Below are 18,973 nucleotides of genomic sequence, written 5' to 3' on the forward strand. Positions count from 1 at the left end.
CTATTTGTTCCTATGCGATTTAAAGCTGGGTTTTGGAGCTTTAACAAAGGCTGGAGTCACTATTGTGTTGTAGATATAGGAGATTAATTATTCTACACTCTATAGTGTCTATATATAGATGCTATACATAGTGTCTACATACACGCTATATGTAGTGTATATGGCATGATGTACTCTATAGTGTTACTATAATGTAGCCAAGGATTGATTCTTATAATAATTATTATCAGTGAATCAACAGAAATGTTGTAGACTGACATACTTTCAGATTGACAAACAAAAACAAAATGTGGAGACTTCTTAAAAGGGCAATTCCATGCACTGAGATTGGTTAACACAGGAGAGTTGTCTCTGCTATAATATCCCTTAGGTCTATTTTAATCTGAGATATCCATGGTGGTCTAAAGACTCCTGGGGAGTAAGATCACTTTAATTTAGAATCACACCTGCCATAGCAACTTAGCCCACTACATTCCCAGAAACATTTACAAACATATCTGCAGGGAGTATCAGCTGCTTGACAAGTTTGAACTCTGGGTTTTGGAGCTTTAACAAAGGCTGGAGCCACTATTGTATTATCCATAAGGCAGAGGAAAATGTGTTTGGTACTTGAATGAAAGTGGTCAAATGGCAGATCAGAAGTGTACAGTGGGTAACTACAAGGTAGTCTAAGATAAAACAGAAAGGGGTGTTCTCAGAGATTACCATGGTTGCTAATCAGTATTCCATAGGGAGTGCAGCCAAAGCCAAACCCAAGGAACTACAGGCGAATCAGCTGCACAGGGAAGGAGGAAGAAAAATGGAAGAACAGTAGACATAGAAGATTGAACAGTGAGAAGATCCGACAGGCATTTCCGTGGCAGTGAACATGACCCAGAATGGCTTATCACCTCCCTGGTGACAGGTTCAAGGATATAACAGAGCATCATCAGAGCATGTTTGGGGCCAGAAGTTATGGTCCACAATTGTACCAACTACATGACTTACAGCAACTCTACATTGCTTCAATGTGCAAGAGCTTAAAAAAAAGCTCAGTCAATCATGGCTAAGAAAAGTTCAGAATTGTATTAGATTAAAAGTAAAGGCCTATGAAATTGGCAGAAATGGATGTAATTGTGAGGATTGGGAGGTTTGTAGAATAAAAGAAAGGAGGTTCAGGAGACTAATAAGGAAAGGGATAATAGAATATAAATGTAATCTGACAAAAAATGAAGATAAAAACTGATTATAAAAGCTTCTATAGATACCAAAACATTTAGTTAAAGCAAACCTGCATCAAAAGCAGTCTGGGAAGTCTGCACAAAGGGAAGTAGAGAAACAGCTTCGCCTTATTATTAAACTAAATTATTATATTTTGTTTTGCACAGTGGCAAATGCCAGAAATCTCATAGATCTAGAGTTGCAAGTGGCTCGGCAAAATAAAGTGTTGAAAGAAACTGGCATTGGCAAGACAATGGTACTGGAGAAATTGATGGGGCAGAAAGTTGATAAATTCCCAGGAGATGATGGTCTACATCCCAGAGTGCTGAAGGAGGTGGCTGTAGAGCTAATTGATGCATTGGAGTTTATCTTCCAAAATTCTTTAGGTTCTGAAATAATTCTTGTGGATTGGAGGATAGAAAATGTCACCTCAGCATTTAAGAAGGGAGCCGGAGAGAAAACTGGGAACAATAGAGTTATTGGCCTTTCATCAGTAGTGATGAAAGTGCTAGAATGTATTATAAATATGGGATAAATAGCACGCAGTTAGTAATGATCCAATAGGACACAGTGAGCATAGATTTGCAAATGGAAAATTGGAATTTTTTGAAGACTTTACTAACAAAATTGGTGGTCAGTCAATGGACATGGTGTACTTAGAATTTTAAAAGATTTTGACGGTCCATGAATGGCCTCGCCAGGGATGGCCACATCCCATGAACAAACTCTCAAAAAATTGGAAGCCTTAGATTTAAAATTTATCATTTCAAAAACTGTAGATTTTATTTCAACCTTGAAATAATTCCAGAGAGACTGGTATCCCATAACTAAGCCACCCTTTATTTACATGTGGAGAGTCCGTGATACTGCTCCAGCTCCCTCAGAACCAACTCTCAGAGTGATTATAACCTCTAGTACTCCTGTTTATATCTGTCAGCCAGGCGTCCCTGAATGGACCGGGTTAACAACCTCAATCAGGGAACTCATATTCTATGAGGTCCATCTGGCTGACTTCTTTACAATCACAACATCCCTGTCTGTAGCATCCTCATTTTTAAAAAGAAAAGTTTGTTGTGTTTTATTATTAATTTCTTTGAGTTTCTTGATAATACAAATCCTCTTTCTTTCATTTACAATGTGGATTGGCTATGTTTTAATTGAAGTGTGATAACTACATGCTAAAAAGTTATAAAAATATTTGTTTCGATCAACAAAACGGGGTTACAAAGAAGGGATCCAATTCTTCCTTCTCACTTGTGTGTAAATACTCTAGCCTGAGAGTCATTCAGCACAGAATTTTTGTTTATAATTATAGTATCCCTACAGTGCTGAAGGAGGCCATTTGGCCCATCAAGTACACACTAAGCCTTTGAAGAGCAACTTGATCCTCCTACCCTATATCTCTGCATTTCCCACAGCTAAGCCACCTAGCCTGCACACAATGGGCAATTTAGCATGGCCAATCCACCTCAACTACACATCTTTGGACTGTGTGTAGAAACCAGGGGAAACCATGCAGACACAGGGAGGATGTGCAAACTCCACACAAACAGTTGCCCAAGTCTGGAATTGAACCCAGGTCCCTGGCACTGTGAGGCAGCAGTGCTAACCACTGAGACACCATGCTTTGATCCAATCAATCCACACTGAACGTAAAGCATTGATTAATTCAGGTTTTATGTAAAGTTTGCTTATGAATGAAACACTATTGTATATTGAAAATGTTGATTGTATCCTTAACTAGATTTTCTAAATATAGCAGGTGATGATCCAAAGTATTTTTCACAAAAATTTCTCATAAGGTATCCAGGTTCTTGACATTTGCAGATCAGACATATTTTTGGAATCTTGTATCTTTGTGGAAATCTCCTTTCCAAAAATATAAAATGAATAAACTCATGACAGGCTGAGGATTAAACCTGTGACATTCTAGTCAATGTATTTGCTTTATCCAAAGACCCATTTGGAGTGGTCAAATTAGAACTTAAACTCTACAGTTGGCACCTCACAGTCTATGTTGATGCTGTAACTTTTACAAGTTTAGTTGAATGGGCACTGCAAGTTCAAGCACATTTTCCAGCCTCTCACCTCTTTGCCCTGTCTTTCTCATCGTCGTCCATCAGCTCACCGCAACAGCTGTAGTCTCTACAAACATGAACAGAAATATGGCTAAATAACAATGAAATCTTACCACCAACAAATTAGACTCCGGATACAACGCATTATCCTCCGACACTTCCGCCATTTACAATCCGACCCCACCACCCAAGACATTTTTCCATCCCTTCCCCTGTCTGCTTTCCGGAGAGACCACTCTCTCCGTGACTCCCTTGTTCGCTCCACACTGCCCTCCAACCCCACCACACCCGGCACCTTCCCCTGCAACCGCAGGAAATGCTACACTTGTCCCCACACCTCCTCCCTCACCCCCATCCCAGGCCCCAAGATGACAGTCCACATTAAGCAGAGGTTCACCTGCACATCTGCCAATGTGGTATACTGCATCCACTGTACCCGGTGTGGCTTCCTCTACATTGGGGAAACCAAGCGGAGGCTTGGGGACCGCTTTGCAGAACACCTCCGCTCAGTTCGCAACAAACAACTGCACCTCCCAGTCGCAAACCATTTCCACTCCCCCTCCCATTCTCTTGATGACATGTCCATCATGGGCCTCCTGCACTGCCACAATGATGCCACCCGAAGGTTGCAGGAACAGCAACTCATATTCCGCCTGGGAACCCTGCAGCCTAATGGTATCAATGTGGACTTCACCAGTTTCAAAATCTCCCCTTCCCCTACTGCATCCCTAAACCAGCCCAGTTCGTCCCCTCCCCCCACCGCACCACACAATCAGCTCAGCTCTTCCCCCCCACCCACTGCATCCCAAAACCAGTCCAACCTGTCTCTGCCTCCCTAACCGGTTCTTCCTCTCACCCATCCCTTCCTCCCACCCCAAGCCGCACCCCCAGCTACCTACTAACCTCATCCCACCTCCTTGACCTGTCCGTCTTCCCTGGACTGACCTATCCCCTCCCTACCTCCCCACCTACACTCTCTCCACCTATCTTCTTTACTCTCCATCTTCGGTCCGCCTCCCCCTCTCTCCCTATTTATTTCAGAACCCTCTCCCCATCCCCCTGTCTGATGAAGGGTCTAGGCCCGAAACGTCAGCTTTTGTGCTCCTGAGATGCTGCTTGGCCTGCTGTGTTCATCCAGCCCCACATTTTATTATCTTGGAATCTCCAGCATCTGCAGTTCCCATTATCTCTAGACATAGGAGCTGTTGTGTGTATGTGTTCCTTCATGTGTTCTTTCCAAAATGAAATGCCATGGACGAGGATAGCTTACTGTCTGGTCGAACTAGAAAGATTTCTTTGAGTCAGCAATAGGACTTTTATTGCATCTCTGTATCTATTTATATATTGTATGAATATGAACTTTAATTGATTTGCCCCCCAAGATAAAATGAGAGACAATGAGTGTTTTGGGAATATATGGATTTTATCAAAAATTTGTACCTAATTTTAGTACAGCAGCCATACCATTGACCAATTTGCTACAAAAACAGACAAAGGTGATAGGGTCAACAGAATGTCAGGCAGCGTTTGAAAGGTAAAAAGCAATTTTAATGTGTAAACCTGTAAAAGCTGCACATAACTTTTACGAACATGTAAATTAGCAGCAGACGCAAGTGATTGGGGATTAGAGGAGTTCTCTTAAAGGAGCGCGAGGCTGGAATGGAAAAGCCTGTGGGTTATTTTTTCCAAGAAGTTGAAAGAATCAACATCAGTACAGAAATTCAACTATGGAGAAGACAGCAGTGGTGGTGTTAGCCACTCTTCAATACTTTGAAGGCTATGTTCAACATTGAAACTATGACACTTTAGATTTTACTGATCATAATCCATTAAATTTTCTTGAGAAATATAAAACAAAGTTCTGAAATTTATTTAACAGTCTTTTAACATAAAAGGCTACATTTTTCTGGCAAGGAAAATGCTGATGCAGTATCCTGAATTTAAACAAATGTAAATTTAAGAAGATGACCTAGAAAGTCGAATAGTGATTAAGATTCTTTAAGGAGGAAAAAATAGCTGTGAATTTGTGTTTTGTTTATCATTTAAGATTTGTTAACCTTGCTGTTAAACATATTTTTCAAAATTGCATTTCATCCTTCTGAGGGTAAAAGTTTTTTTTCAACTTTCTTTGTCATTTTGAGTTTGGAGCTGTGAATCGTGAACTGTGAGCTAGGAGCTGAAGGTGACCTCTGGATTGTGAGCAGCAGTTTGTTTTAAAAGAAAAAGAACAAGCAAACTGTTATTGTTTATGAGGCCAGGTATGAAAGTTAATTGCAGGTTGATTCATTAGATATTTTGTTTTCAAAGATGCATTTTGCTTAAACAGATGGCAGATGTATGCATATCAACTGGGTCCCAGAGGATTAGAGTAACCCTAAACCTAACTAGCCCAACAAAGAAAAACAAAGTTTAAAATGGTTTTGAATTCTGTTAGTGTCAGAAGGACGTTGCTCGTGAAAACTATCAGATGAACGTATGATTGCTTCCTGGTTTTTCTCACATTATCAAATTACTGAAAATTTAGAGAATAAAATTTCACTTATAAGAATGAAATGAATACTCCTTCGAGCCTTCTGGAAGCTATCTGCATGAAGCAAGATACAACCTTGTATGCCTGTAAGAGTATGGATCATGGAAAGAGATTAAATGAACTCGTCAGTTGCATCTCATTTATTGTTTCTTCTTATGATGTAAGTCATAATTGTGTCTGTTTGCTTGTCTGACTTTGTGAGAGTGGGGGCTAGAATCAAAGAAAATTGGTTTAAATTATAGACATTAATTAGATTCTTGTAGTTTTACTTCACTTTGCTAAAACTACTTTATTATTAATAAATTGTTAAATCTTAATTAATTTATAAACCTGGTTGTTTGACATTGACTTTTCATGAAGTCTGGTAGTGGTTATTGAATTATCTGTTCAGGAAACATTTGGGCCAATTTTGAGGGTCTTTGAATGGTTTAATCTTATTGTATCATGAAAATAGAGACAGCGAGGCTGATTTAATTTGGATTTAGTTTCTGTGCTGTAATGTTATACAATTGTGATTCACATCTGACGTTCGATACAACACAGTGAGTTTTGCAAGTGAGGCCTTCTTGGGACCTTAATGCTTTTACTATAAAGCCTGATAAGCTTTCACAGATTACCCAGGAAGGTAGGATATTTCAAAAGTTTGATTAACTGCTAAAGCTGGATGTTACATACTGCTACTGCACAGTAGCAATAGGAATGGTACCTGCCACACGCTGCTGATATCAAGCCAAAAAGATGCTCTGCCTGTCACCCAGATAAGTAATGTGGTCTATGAATTTTAGTGCTAGTGTGATGCTAGGCATGTAGGTCATGTGTCCCAGTGGATCAAATCAAATAGCATTTCCTTTTGTCAGGTCACAACAAGCATGGTACTGTCCATTCCAGTCACCCCATGCTTGCAAAATGCACAACCGTGTCCAACATTGGTTGTGATTCTGCAATTTGACAGCATTTAGTGGATGGTCCTGTCTGTGTGAAAAATTATACTGACAATCACTTTAGGATTGTCAGTGGGCTTGCACTTTGGTGGACTTACATGTACTGGAAACTAATTATCTCAATTCTCAGGATCCTGAACGTGTACACACACTATGCATGCTTTATTTGAGCAAAATAGATGATGGCCGCTCGGTGGTTAATTTGTCAGGGCAATACTTAATCAGAATAAACCCGCCAGGTTTAAAGTATAAGCAAAGCCTGACTGCTAACCGTGTATCATCATTTGCTGGCACTTTTTCCATGGGTCTGTCTCCACCAATCAGATTTCACTTGAACACCACTCAGCACTGTCCTCTCATGCAGTATAAAAGTTGTTTCTCCCCCTTGAATTGGTATTTTTGTTAATTGTCCTGTTGAGTGCAAGTCATAAAGCTTTGTCTCTTTTTTGCAATTTTTTTCAGAATTTTTGATTTTTAGGAGATGGAATCAAATCGGATTGGAAATATACAGCCTCATTTAAAACATGCCTTATTAGGATGAGGTGAAAGCTTGGAAGAAAACATTTTAGCTCAGAATATCAGCATGAATTGAGCTACAAAACAAAAAGGACAGCAAACAGATGTTGGAGTAATTTCTATATGTTCACAGAGAGCATTTAACAGAGGCAAGAGAATTTCTATGAGGCCTTTAACCTTAATACAAAATCCAATTATCAGAAGTAGCTTTAAGGATGAGTTTGTGGAATGTATCTGAGCTAGTTTTCCAGGCCAGTATGCAGAACAACCAACTAGGGAGCAGGCTATTTTACATCTTGTAGTGTTGAATTAAACAGAGAATTAATAATGTTATAGTGAATGGGAAGTGTGATCATAATATGACTGAATTTTACACCAAACTTTAATGCTAGGGTTAACAAGGTGTAGAGCTGGATGAACACAGCAGCCTAGCAGCATCATAGGAGCAGGAAAGCTGACGTTTCAGGCCTAGACCCTTCTTCAGAAACGTTTTAAGTTTACATCTTTAATCGCAGCAGTTTGAAAAAAACAGGTAGATTTGACAGTTTGACAATAGATAAATGATTACAAACAGTTAAAGAAATAACTCAATTTTTTAAATAAGTTGGCTGAGATGAGGAATAGTAGTTGGAAAGATTATACATCCATCATCAGAGGGTGCTGATGTGAAGAGACTGAGGAGGATTCTAGGAGAAGCTAGCACAGTCACCCCAACTGATAGCTTCAAGTAAACAGCTAAACTTAACTTTTCTTTCTTAACTTCAATTTCCATTAATCAATTCACACCCATACATTTTTAAAGCAGTGGGATTTAAACTACTGCTGGAATAGCACTGTACTGGGCTTAATAGTGTTAGCTAGACTGTTATTTGTATAAACAGCAAGTTTAGTATTTCTTGGTGACAATTTAACACGGCAGAGCATCCACCTAGCTGTAAATTAATTAAAAGTAATTTATTTTTAATTAAAGAGTTTCCAGAGGGCAAAAATGGCAGTGAGTGTGTAGCATGCTTCTTCTGTGAAACATAGGAAATCAGAGCCAGTTTGAACATCTCTGACAATGACAGCTGCAGAAAGTGTGTCAATTGCAGACCACATGGATCAGTGGGAATGGCAGTTGGATACACCAAAGAGTATGCAGAAGATGGAAAGCATCATAGACAGGAGTTTTAGAGACACAGTCACACCCAAGGATCTGGCAGATTGATGGATGACCGCTAGAAGGGGCAGGCAGATATTGCAGGAGTCCCCTGTGGCTCTGCCCCTCTCTAACAAGTATATCTTTTGGACACTATTGGGGATGGGAATGCCTATGAGGGCATGGTGTTGGGGTGGTGGCACTGTAGCTGGCTCTGTTATACAGTAGGGACGGCCAAAGTTCAGTCAAGCAGTAGAAATAGGGGACTGTATAATCGGGGTACAGACAGGCATTTCTGTTCTGCAAAAGTGACACCAGGATGGTGCATTGGCACCCTGGTGCCAGGGTCAAGGGTGTCTCTGAGTGGTCACGGGAAATTAACAAAAATGCGGGTGAGAAACCAGAGGTACCAACAACATAGACAGGAAGAGTAATGAGGTACTGCAAAGGGAATTCAGGGAGTTAGGTCAGAGGTTGAAAAGCAAGACCTCTAGGGCTGTAATCTTGGGATTACTCAAGATGCTAGAACAAATTAAAGCTTAAATGTTACAGTTGTATTCCTGAATTGTGATCACTTGTATCATAAGTATCCTTATGTTGTTGGAGCTGATGCACAGTTTGCTGCAAAAATTTGTTTCTGATCTCAGGATCACTAATAACTTTGAAGAACATATTGAAAAACGGATGTTTCATATTCAGGCATATCATATAACCTTCATCTGAGCAGAACATTTCCACAAGACATTGACAAATTGTTTACACAGATGCAAATTATGCAAAAGAAACTGAGGATTAGCTCAGGTTCGCACTTCTCAATTATGAGATGAATAACCAACATTTTTAAATATGTTAAATAGAGGCAAGGTTAGCTGTAAAGAAAGCACAATAAATATCAATGTTTAATGTGCTGATATGATTAATTCAGGCAGTTCATTGTGTGCACAGTGATGCAGATCTTGACTTTGATTGCCTTAAGCAGATGCAAGTGAGCTGGGAGCCTGTTTTATATCACTCCCCATTGTCATTGACTTCCAATTGAGAACAATATAAAAGGGATGGTAAGTTAACTTGCACTCATTTTACACTATCACGCAGACTAACTATAGCAGTGAATTGGCAAAAAATGCTTGGTTTCCCATGACCTGCTATTGTTTTGATGTTTTGGAAACAGAATGAAAAACATTTGCATCCATCTTTCCTGTGGAAGATACCAGCAGTATACTAGAACTTCAAGAGAGTCAGGGGGCACAGCTGACTGTAGTGGCCATCATTAAGAAGAATGTCCTGGAGAAGCTGAAAGATCTGAAGGTGGATAAATCACTGGACCATGGACTATACCCCATGCCAGGTCTTTGAAGGAGATAGCAGAGGAGACTGCGGAGCTATTGATAGTAATCTTCGAGAAATCATGAGAATCAGGGACGGTGCCAAAAGTCTAGAAAATTGATAAAGTAACATCCCTGCTTAAGGAGGGCAGGAGGTAGAAGACAGGAAACTGTAGACCTCGGTCATTGGTAATATTTTAGAATTCATTATGAAGGATGAAATTGCAGAGCACTTGGAAGTGTTTAGTAAAATATGACTGAGTCAGCATCTTTGTCAAGGGAACACTATGCCTGACAAAATCGTTAGAAATATTTGAGGTGGCAATGAGGACAGCCAGGGGATATGATGGTTTGGATTTCCAAAATGACCTTTGAGAAGGTGCAGAGCAGATTGCTAAACAGGAGCCCATGGTATTAGGGACAAGATACTGGCAAGGGTAGAGGATTGGCTGACTGGCACAAGGCAGAGAGACAGGACAAAGAAGTCTTTTTCAGGACTGTAGTTGGTGAGTAGAGGAGTTCCACAGGGCTCTATGCTGGGACCTGAAGGCATTGTTGTTAAGTTTGCAGCTAACATAAAGATAGAGAGAGGGACAGGTAGTATTGAGGAAGCAGGCAGACTGCAAAAAGACTTGGACAGGCGAAGAAAGTGCACAAAAAAGTGGCAGTTGGAGTACAATATGGGGAAGTGCGAGGTTATACATTTTAGTAGGAAGAATAGAGATATAAACTACTTTCTGAATGGAGAAAGGTTTTGGAGATCTGAATCACAAAGGGACTTGGGAGTCCTAGTTCAGGATTCTCATAAGGTTATGTGCTGATACCAAGGCTTGAAGAGTTCTATTTTGTCCTGGTTTTTTCTATGAAGAAAAGTTGATACAGAGGTGCCATGTGGTTTGCTTCAAGCCAATAAAGTAAACAGCTTATGAAAGCTTGGGTTTTATTTGTAGATTGGAATAATAGAAGCAGCTTGAATCAATGGAGGCAGGCTCCCTGTGAACCAGGATTCTAGTTTTAACTTTAAGTAACTTTTGCGATTGTGAAAGCTGCCACATTTCGCTCTCTCTCTCTTTGCTACAACTAAAACCTGAGATTCTCTTCCTAAAATTGCTTGTGAGACAATCTGTTTTACTAAATTTGCCTTTGCCAAGTATATGTTTATGGGATGTTGCGATATTGGAGCTGTTGTTGTTCAGTAGTTAAATAACCTATCATTCTGTTCCGTTTTCCAATACAGTTGTTATTCCAATTCTAGATAATAAAGTGTGGAGCTGGATGAACACAGCAGGCCAAGCAGCATCTCAGGAGCACAAAAGCTGACGTTTCAGGCCTAGACCCATCATCAGAGAGGGGGATGGGGAGAGGGTTCTGGAATAAATAGGGAGAGAGGGGGAGGCGGACCGAAGATGGAGAGAAAACAAGATAGGTAGAGAGGAGAGTATAGGTGGGGAGGTAGGGAGGGGATAGGTCAGTCCAGGGAAGACGGACAGGTCAAGGAGGTGGGATGAGGTTAGTAGGTAGGAAATGGAGGTGCGGCTTGAGATGGGAGGAAGGGATGGGTGAGAGGAAGAACAGGTTAGGGAGTCATAGACAGGCTGGGCTGGTTTTGGGATGCAGTAGGGGGAGGGGATGAACTGGGTTGGTTTTGGGATGCAGTGGGGGAAGGGGAGATTTTGAAGCTGGTGAAGTCCACATTGATACCATTGGGCTGCAGGGTTCCCAAGCAGAATATGAGTTGCTGTTCCTGCAACCTTCGGGTGGCATCATTGTGGCACTGCAGGAGGCCCATGATGGACATGTCATCTAAAGAATGGGAGGGGGAGTGGAAATGGTTCGCGGCTGGGAGGTGCAGTTGTTTATTGCGAACCGAGAGGAGGTGTTCTGCAAAGCGGTCCCCAAGCCTCCGCTTGGTTTCCCCAATGTAGAGGAGGCCACACCGGGTACAATGGATACAGTATACCACATTGGCAGATGTGCAGGTGAACCTCTGCTTAATGTGGAATGTCATCTTGGGGCCTGGGATGGGGGTGAGGGAGGAGGTGTGGGGGCAAGTGTAGCATTTCCTGCGGTTGCAGGGGAAGGTGCCGGGTGTGGTGGGGTTGGATGGCAGTGTGGAGCGAACAAGGGAGTCACGGAGAGAGTGGTCTCTCCGGAAAGCAGACAGGGGTGGGAATGGAAAAATGTCTTGGGTGGTGGGGTCGGATTGTAGATGGCGGAAGTGTTGGAGGATGATGCATTGTATCCGGAGGTTGGTGGGGTGGTGTGTGAGAACGAGGAGGATCCTCTTTGGGCGGTTGTGGCGGGGCAGGGTGTGAGGGATGTGTTGCGGGAAATGCGGGAGACGCGGTCAAGGGCGTTCTCGACCACTGTGGGGGGAAAGTTGCGGTCCTTGAAGAATTTGGACATCTGGGATGTGCAGGAGTGGAATGCCTCATCCTGGGAACAGATGCGGCGGAGGTGGACGAATTGGGAATAGGGGATGGAATTTTTCCAGGAGGGTGGGTGGGAGGAGGTGTATTCTAGGTAGCTGTGGGAGTTGGTGGGCTTGAAATGGACATCAGTAGCTAGCTGGTTGCCTAAGATGGAGACTGAGAGGTCCAGGAAGGTGAGGGATGTGTTGGAGATGGCCCAGGTGAAGTTGAGGTTGGGGTGGAAGGTGTTGGTGAAGTGGATGAACTGTTCGAGTTCCTCTGGGGAGCAAGAAGTGGTGCCGATACAGTCATCAATGTAACGGAGGGAGAGGTGGGGTTTGGGGCCTGTGTAGGTGCGGAAGAGGGACTGTTCCACGTAACCTACAAAGAGGCAGGCATAGCTGGGGCCCATGCGGGTGCCCATGGCCACCACCTTTGTCTGTAGGAAGTGGGAGGAATCGAAAGAGAAGTTGTTGAGGGTGAGGACGAGTACGGCTAGGCGGATGAGGGTGCCGGTGGAGGGGGACTGGTCAGGCCTGCGGGACACGAAGAAGCAGAGGGCCTTGAGGCCATCTGCATGAGGAATACAGGTGTATAGGGACTGGACGTCCATGGTGAAAATGAAGTGTTGGGGGCCAGGGAATTGGAAGTTCTGGAGGAGGTGGAGGGCGTGGGTGGTGTCACGGACGTAGATAGGGAGTTCCTGGACCAAAGGGGAGAAAATGGAGTCCAGATAGGTGGAGATGAGTTCGGTGGGGCAGGAACAGGCTGAGACAATGGGTCGACCAGGGCAGGCAGGTTATTCCAATCCTTCTTTGTTTTGTTTATATTTAAATAAAGCGTGAATAAAGTGCGTTTTGCTTCAAGCCTGGCAGTTTGTAAAATCAAATTGCATCCAGAATGCAACACCTGACACTTGCCTTTAAAATAAGAAAAGTTAGGGTCTAAGCTATTTCCTCGACATGTTTTGAAGGGTTTGGTCTGGTCATAATAATTAATATGTAGGTTCAGTTGACAATTCGGGAGGCAATTGCAATATTCGGATTCATTTCAAGGGGGCTAGAATACAACAGCAGAGGCATATTGCTGATGCTTCATAAGGCTCTGAATAGATGCATTTGGAACATTGTGCACAGATTTAGGCCCCATATTTGCAGAAGGATGTGCTGACATTGGAGGGTATCCAGAGGAGGTTTACAAGATGATCCCAGGGGTGAAGGGCTTGACATACGGAGTGAAGTTGAAGATTCTAGTTCTGTACTTGATGGAGTTTAGAGACTGAGAGGTATCCTGATTGAAACTTACGGAATACTGAGATGCCTAGGTAGAGCGGACGTGGTGAAAATGTTTCCATTAGTAGGAGAAACTAGGACCTGAGTACACAGCCTCAGTGTGAAGGGATGATCCTTTAGAACTGAGATGAGGTCTAATTTCTTCAGCCAGAGAACTAATTGCCACAGAAGGCTATGAGTTATTGAGTGTAATTAAGGCAGAGATTAGATACGTTTTTCATTAGTAAAGGGGTCAATTGTTATGGGGAGAAGGTTGGAGAGTGGGGGTGAAAAACATATCAGTTGTGATTGAATGGTGAAGCAGATTCAATGGGTCAAATAGCTGATTTCTGCTCTTTTATCTTATGGTCTTGTGGAATCTACAGTTAAATGTTTCTGATGAAGAGAGTGTTGTGAGCTTGTTTGTCTTGATTGTTATTGCAGTGACATTCCTAGTTGTACAATTTAATCCCCATCTGACAAGATGTACAAGTCATTTTAGTATGCCAAGAAAACTATTCCACTGCTTCCAATTTAGTTTTAACTCTTCATTGGCCAGGAGACACCACATAGTCCTCCCTGGCTCTAAAGGTAGTTGCAGGGTTTTCTTTTATTTATCCATGGGGTTCAGGCATCTCTGGCTGGACCAGCATTTATTGCCCACCCCTTATTGCCCAAAGGGTAGTTAAGATTCAATCACGTTGTGTTGGATCTGGGGTCACAGGTTAGAACAGGTAGGTTAACTTCCTTCCCTATAGGCAATTAGGTACCAAATGGGTTCTTCCCATGGATAATGTCATTGTTCTTTTTTAAATTAAATTCAAATGCCAGCATCTGCCATGGTGGTATTTGAAGCCAGGTCCCCAGTGCATTACTTGGGCCTATAGATTAATAATCTATTGATAATACCACTAGGCTCTCACCTCTCCACTTCTTGCTGAGGTGCTGGTTATGCAAAACTTAGATGACTATTTTGAGTCTGTGAGTCTCTCTTTTTGTGATTTTACTCCCAAGGAACCGTATGCAGTTCCCTCTTCTTAATTCAAAGCTTATGAACTTGAGTTACTAAAAAAATGCAAACAACAACGTGAAAGTTCAGGAATCGATGACTACTTGTGCCAATGTTAAATGCTTTTCGGAGATGTGAAGCAACAACTTTGAGAAGGCTATCCTTCCGACTTTCTATCGCACCTTAAGCAGCGAAGTTTGATATCATACCTGCTCCTCTATGGGAAAGAAGTGATTCAGAAGAGGTCAGTGATGCTAGTTATGATTTCCCACAGCACCATACTTTACCACAATGAAGTATCCTAACCCAATCTGTGCTTCCTACTGGCTCAATTTTCACTGTTCCAAGACCAGGCAACTGACATTGTCCACCATTATTGCGGCTGACTTCCTGGCATCAGCTGCAATGATCAGAATTAGCCAGTATTTCAGGTCAGTCGCTTGCACCTAATGATTCACAACCTAGACCCACACTGTGTCAAATGATCAAAGCCTAGATTCAGGGGACTGTAGGCGGCACTGATAAAGTCTACACACATATTGGAGCTTACTGGCTTCTAACCAAAACCAGCAGACAGAACAACTTCATCTCCATTTCAGGCAGAACCTACCTTAGAGTTCATTGAATTGTCTCGAATGCGAATCATTCTCCAAGCCTTTATTCAGAAAGGTGCTAGTGCATGGCTTTTTATCATCACTTAAAACAAGAAACTGAAGCCAGGCACTAATCATTTCCCATCTCCCCAATTCCCACCCCCGCATCATCCATGGTCATGGCATGTGCGCATTGTATAAGAAAGTTCTCTACTGCCGCTCAGTGAGAACCACTGAAAATTCTACAGCAACATAAAAGGGGCAAGAGGTCCACTATCATGGGTCACCATCATTTCTTATCCTTACTTTACACCTAGGATTCATCATATGAATGTCTCGAAGGATAAAAGCAACTGATTTTGTATAAATCCTTACCAGAAAGTACACCGGAAAGAGTCATTTTGACATCGATACCAAATCATCTCAATTTCTTTGACATGATGCACAACTCATTGAAGACACAGTTACCTTGGACTGGTAATGGTAAGTATCATATTATCTGCTGGGAAATTTTCCAGAAGCTAGATAAATATTTAGATGTTCATCTCTATAAAGTAGTATACTTCGCAATTTTACTATGGAACAGGATTCTCACTAAGTCTCTGACAGAATGCTATTGGATGATTAGTAGATCTCGTTTGGAATTAACTGCTCCAGTCCTGTCAATGACCGAATCCACCAACTAACGGGCTAAGAGATTCTGATCCATCATAAATGAACTTATGCTGTTTTCCATGCCTAAGCATAATGTCTATGAAATTCATAAGGATAAGTACAAGATGGAAGTAGAATGCAGGTTTGATTAGCAAACTTATAAATCTCAACATGATGCAAAGTGACAGACAAGATTGAGTAAACTGGAAGGAATTCTTGACATTTCTGGGCTTTACGGCTGGAAGCTGACAAGATGATAACAGTCACTGCCACTGCCGTAATTAATGATCCCCTCTGTCCTGTATTTACATGAAGTCCATGGATTGTATTGTGTTGAAAATGGCAGTAAATAAATACAAAAATAAACATTCAAGTTAAATCTCATTGTGAAGCTATTAACGTAACACATCATTTGTAAATGTCAAAAATATGTTTAAAAATACACTGAAGTCATTGAACATGATATGTTAAATCAAAATCACCGCCAAGAATTCAGGCCTACAGTAGCTCCCATCTTAGGGTTATAGGGTGAGTTAACCTTAGTGAAAACAGGAAGATCAGACTGCTTAAGGACAACTCTAATACCTATTTTATACAATCTATCTCATGCATATTCCTTCCATTTCTCTGATGGTAGACTGCACAGCAATGTTATAATTTACAGTGAGGGTAATAGAATAAAAATTTGGAAAGAGCTGATGCTTCAGGTGTACCGGGCCTTTGTAAGACCATATCTGGAGCCCTGTGCATTGTATTGGTCTTATGTGGAAAATTTGGATAAGATACATTTGTTCCATTGACGTATAGTGGAACACTATAGTGATAGGCAACTTGATTGAAACATGTAAAATCTTGAGTGATCTTGCCAAGATAGATGTGGAGAGAATGTTTCCTCTTTAGGTTAAATGTGAATCATGCACTTGGAGTCATTTTTTAAAAATTAGGAGTCGTGCACTTAAAGGAGAAATGAAACAACTATTTTTGTTTCAGAGGTTTGAAAGGTTTTGGACTCTCTTCCTGTTAAGGTGGTGGAACAAAGTCCTTGGATATTTTAAACACAAGAGGTCTATGGACTGTTACAGAGTCATAGAGTCATATAGCACGGGAAGTTTGGTCCAAGCAGCCTATGCTGAACACAATCCCCAAATAAACTAGTCCCAACTGCCTGCTCCTGGTCCATATCCCTCCAAGCCTTTCCTGGTGATGTACTTATCTAAGTGTCTTTGAAATGTTGTAACTGTGCCCACGTCCACCACTTCATTCCACGTGAACCAGCCTCTGTGTAAAAAATTTGCCTTTCATGTCTTTTTAAAATCTCTCTCCTCTCACCCTAAAAAAAACACCCTCAGATTGAAATTGCCCATCCTAAGGAAATGACATCCATCATTAACCCTATCTATACCCCTCATGATTTTATAACCCTCTATAAGGTCACCTCCTAACCTCTTATGCTCCAGTGAAAAAAGTCCCAGTTTACTCGCCTTTCTTTACAATTCAAACCTTCCATACCTGGAAACAACCATGTAAATCTCTTCTGAACCCTCTCTAGCTTAATAATATTCTTCCTATAACTGGGTGACCCACAGCTAGACACGGAACTCCAGGAGGCCTCACATAAGTCCTGTAAAACCCCAACATGACATCCCAATTCCTACACTCAAAAGACTGAGCAATAAAGGTAACTTTTAAGGAACAGGGTGAAAGGTTAGCAGAGATAGACGAGAATGAAGATTTCATGATCTTATTGAACGATGCAAAAGCACAAGGGGCTGTAGAGCCTATTCTTCCTCCCTGTTTATATGTTTGTATGACTACTTTAACACAGAACAAGATAAACACAACAAGAAACAGTTATATCTAGCCTGCTAAACACTGGGCTGCCATATGAAGTGCAGCATTATTGCTTTAATCAAATAAAGAACTGCGGCTGCTGGAAATCTGAAATAAGAAAAGAAATTGCTGCAGAAGATCAGGCAGCATCTGTGGAGAGAAAGCAGAGTTAATTTTTCGAAGCACTGCACCCCTTTTATATTTTCTGTTTCTGTTTTTGCAACATTATCGTTGGTGGCTCCCTAGTTCTATTTAGATGAGAACCAAAAGAACTGCGGATGCTGTGAATCAGGATCAAAAACAAAGCTGCTGAAAAAGCTCAGCAGGTCTGGCAGCATCTATGAAGGAGAAAACAGAGTTCACATTTTGGGTCAGGTGAGGAAGGGTCACCAGACCCAAATCGTTAACTCTGTTTTCTCCTTCACAGATGCTGCCAGACCTGCTGAGCTTTTTCAGCAGCTTTGTTTTTGTTCTATTCAGATGATGTCCATTACAAAAGATGGACTGGCTTTCCTAATGATACTTCAGATGAGGTAATAAATCCATAAGCAACAACCTTCCAAACTTTATTCAGATTGGAGATAGCAAGAACTGCGGATGTTGGAGTCAGAGTCAATACAGTGTAGAGCTGGAGGAACACCTGAGGAATGGTCCTGATGAAGGGTCCAGGCCCGAAATGTCGATTCTCCAGCTCCTCCGACGCTGCCTGACCTACTGAGTTCCTCCAGTTCCACACTGTATTGACTTTATTCAGATTGGATTATGACCTGATTTCGCATTCTGCTTTCATCCCAGGAGACCATCTCTTCTCCTGATCATCTCGTGGGCTAAAAAGTAGTCATGGCTGCGTACACATAAAAAGATGATGCACAGGTAATGCTTGCCTCAAGTCGAATACCTAAATGACATTGGGCCTCTGTATAAAGGATAATCATTTTGAAAACCTGGAAATGTTTTGACATTGCCTTAAGCAATTTCCTCAGTTTAAGGGATTTCAATTTTGCACCACAAATATCGCTGGCAGTGGCTTTCTGTTAAAACTTGCAGTGGAGTGGAACAACATTAGGGAGGGAGTTTGATGTAGTTAGCCTGTGGCCTTCAGAAACCTTGTGGAGTCAGACAATACTTAGACATTTGAGATGCAAGCCACTTAGAATGGCTGAGGCTCTGAAAAGCTCTGGCCCTCATCTGCACATCAACCAGATTTAACTCTAAAGGATCTGAAACAGTTGTCGGGCCCATCCTATAAATGTGTTGAGTGGTTTTGACCTGTCTCACGTGAGCATCATGGGTGAGGTCTCCATAGGTCCCACACATCCTCAGGGTGAACCAAGGATGCTCTTTGAGAATGTTGTTGGTGAATTTGGAATTTAATGAAAGGATCTGGAATAAAAATCTGGTCTAATGGTGATCATGAAACTGTAGCCTTTTGTCACAAAAACCCATCCTCTTACCTAGCATCCTCTAGGGAAGGGAA

At 41.7% G+C, this 18,973-nt stretch overlaps 1 protein-coding gene across 1 annotated transcript in view; it reads right to left on the minus strand.

Annotated features, from left to right (window-relative positions):
* Positions 1–18,973, minus strand: part of npas2 (neuronal PAS domain protein 2) — a 219,486-nt gene that overhangs the window by 82,494 nt on the left and 118,019 nt on the right. The window contains exon 4 of the mRNA XM_059651271.1: positions 3,289–3,345. Within this exon, the coding sequence (XP_059507254.1) occupies positions 3,289–3,320 (32 nt within the window). The 5' untranslated portion in view covers positions 3,321–3,345. The remainder of the gene's footprint in view (positions 1–3,288; positions 3,346–18,973) is intronic.

The sequence above is a fragment of the Stegostoma tigrinum genome, chromosome 15 (genome assembly GCF_030684315.1).
Source record: "Stegostoma tigrinum isolate sSteTig4 chromosome 15, sSteTig4.hap1, whole genome shotgun sequence".
Taxonomy (NCBI): Eukaryota; Metazoa; Chordata; class Chondrichthyes; order Orectolobiformes; family Stegostomatidae; genus Stegostoma; species Stegostoma tigrinum.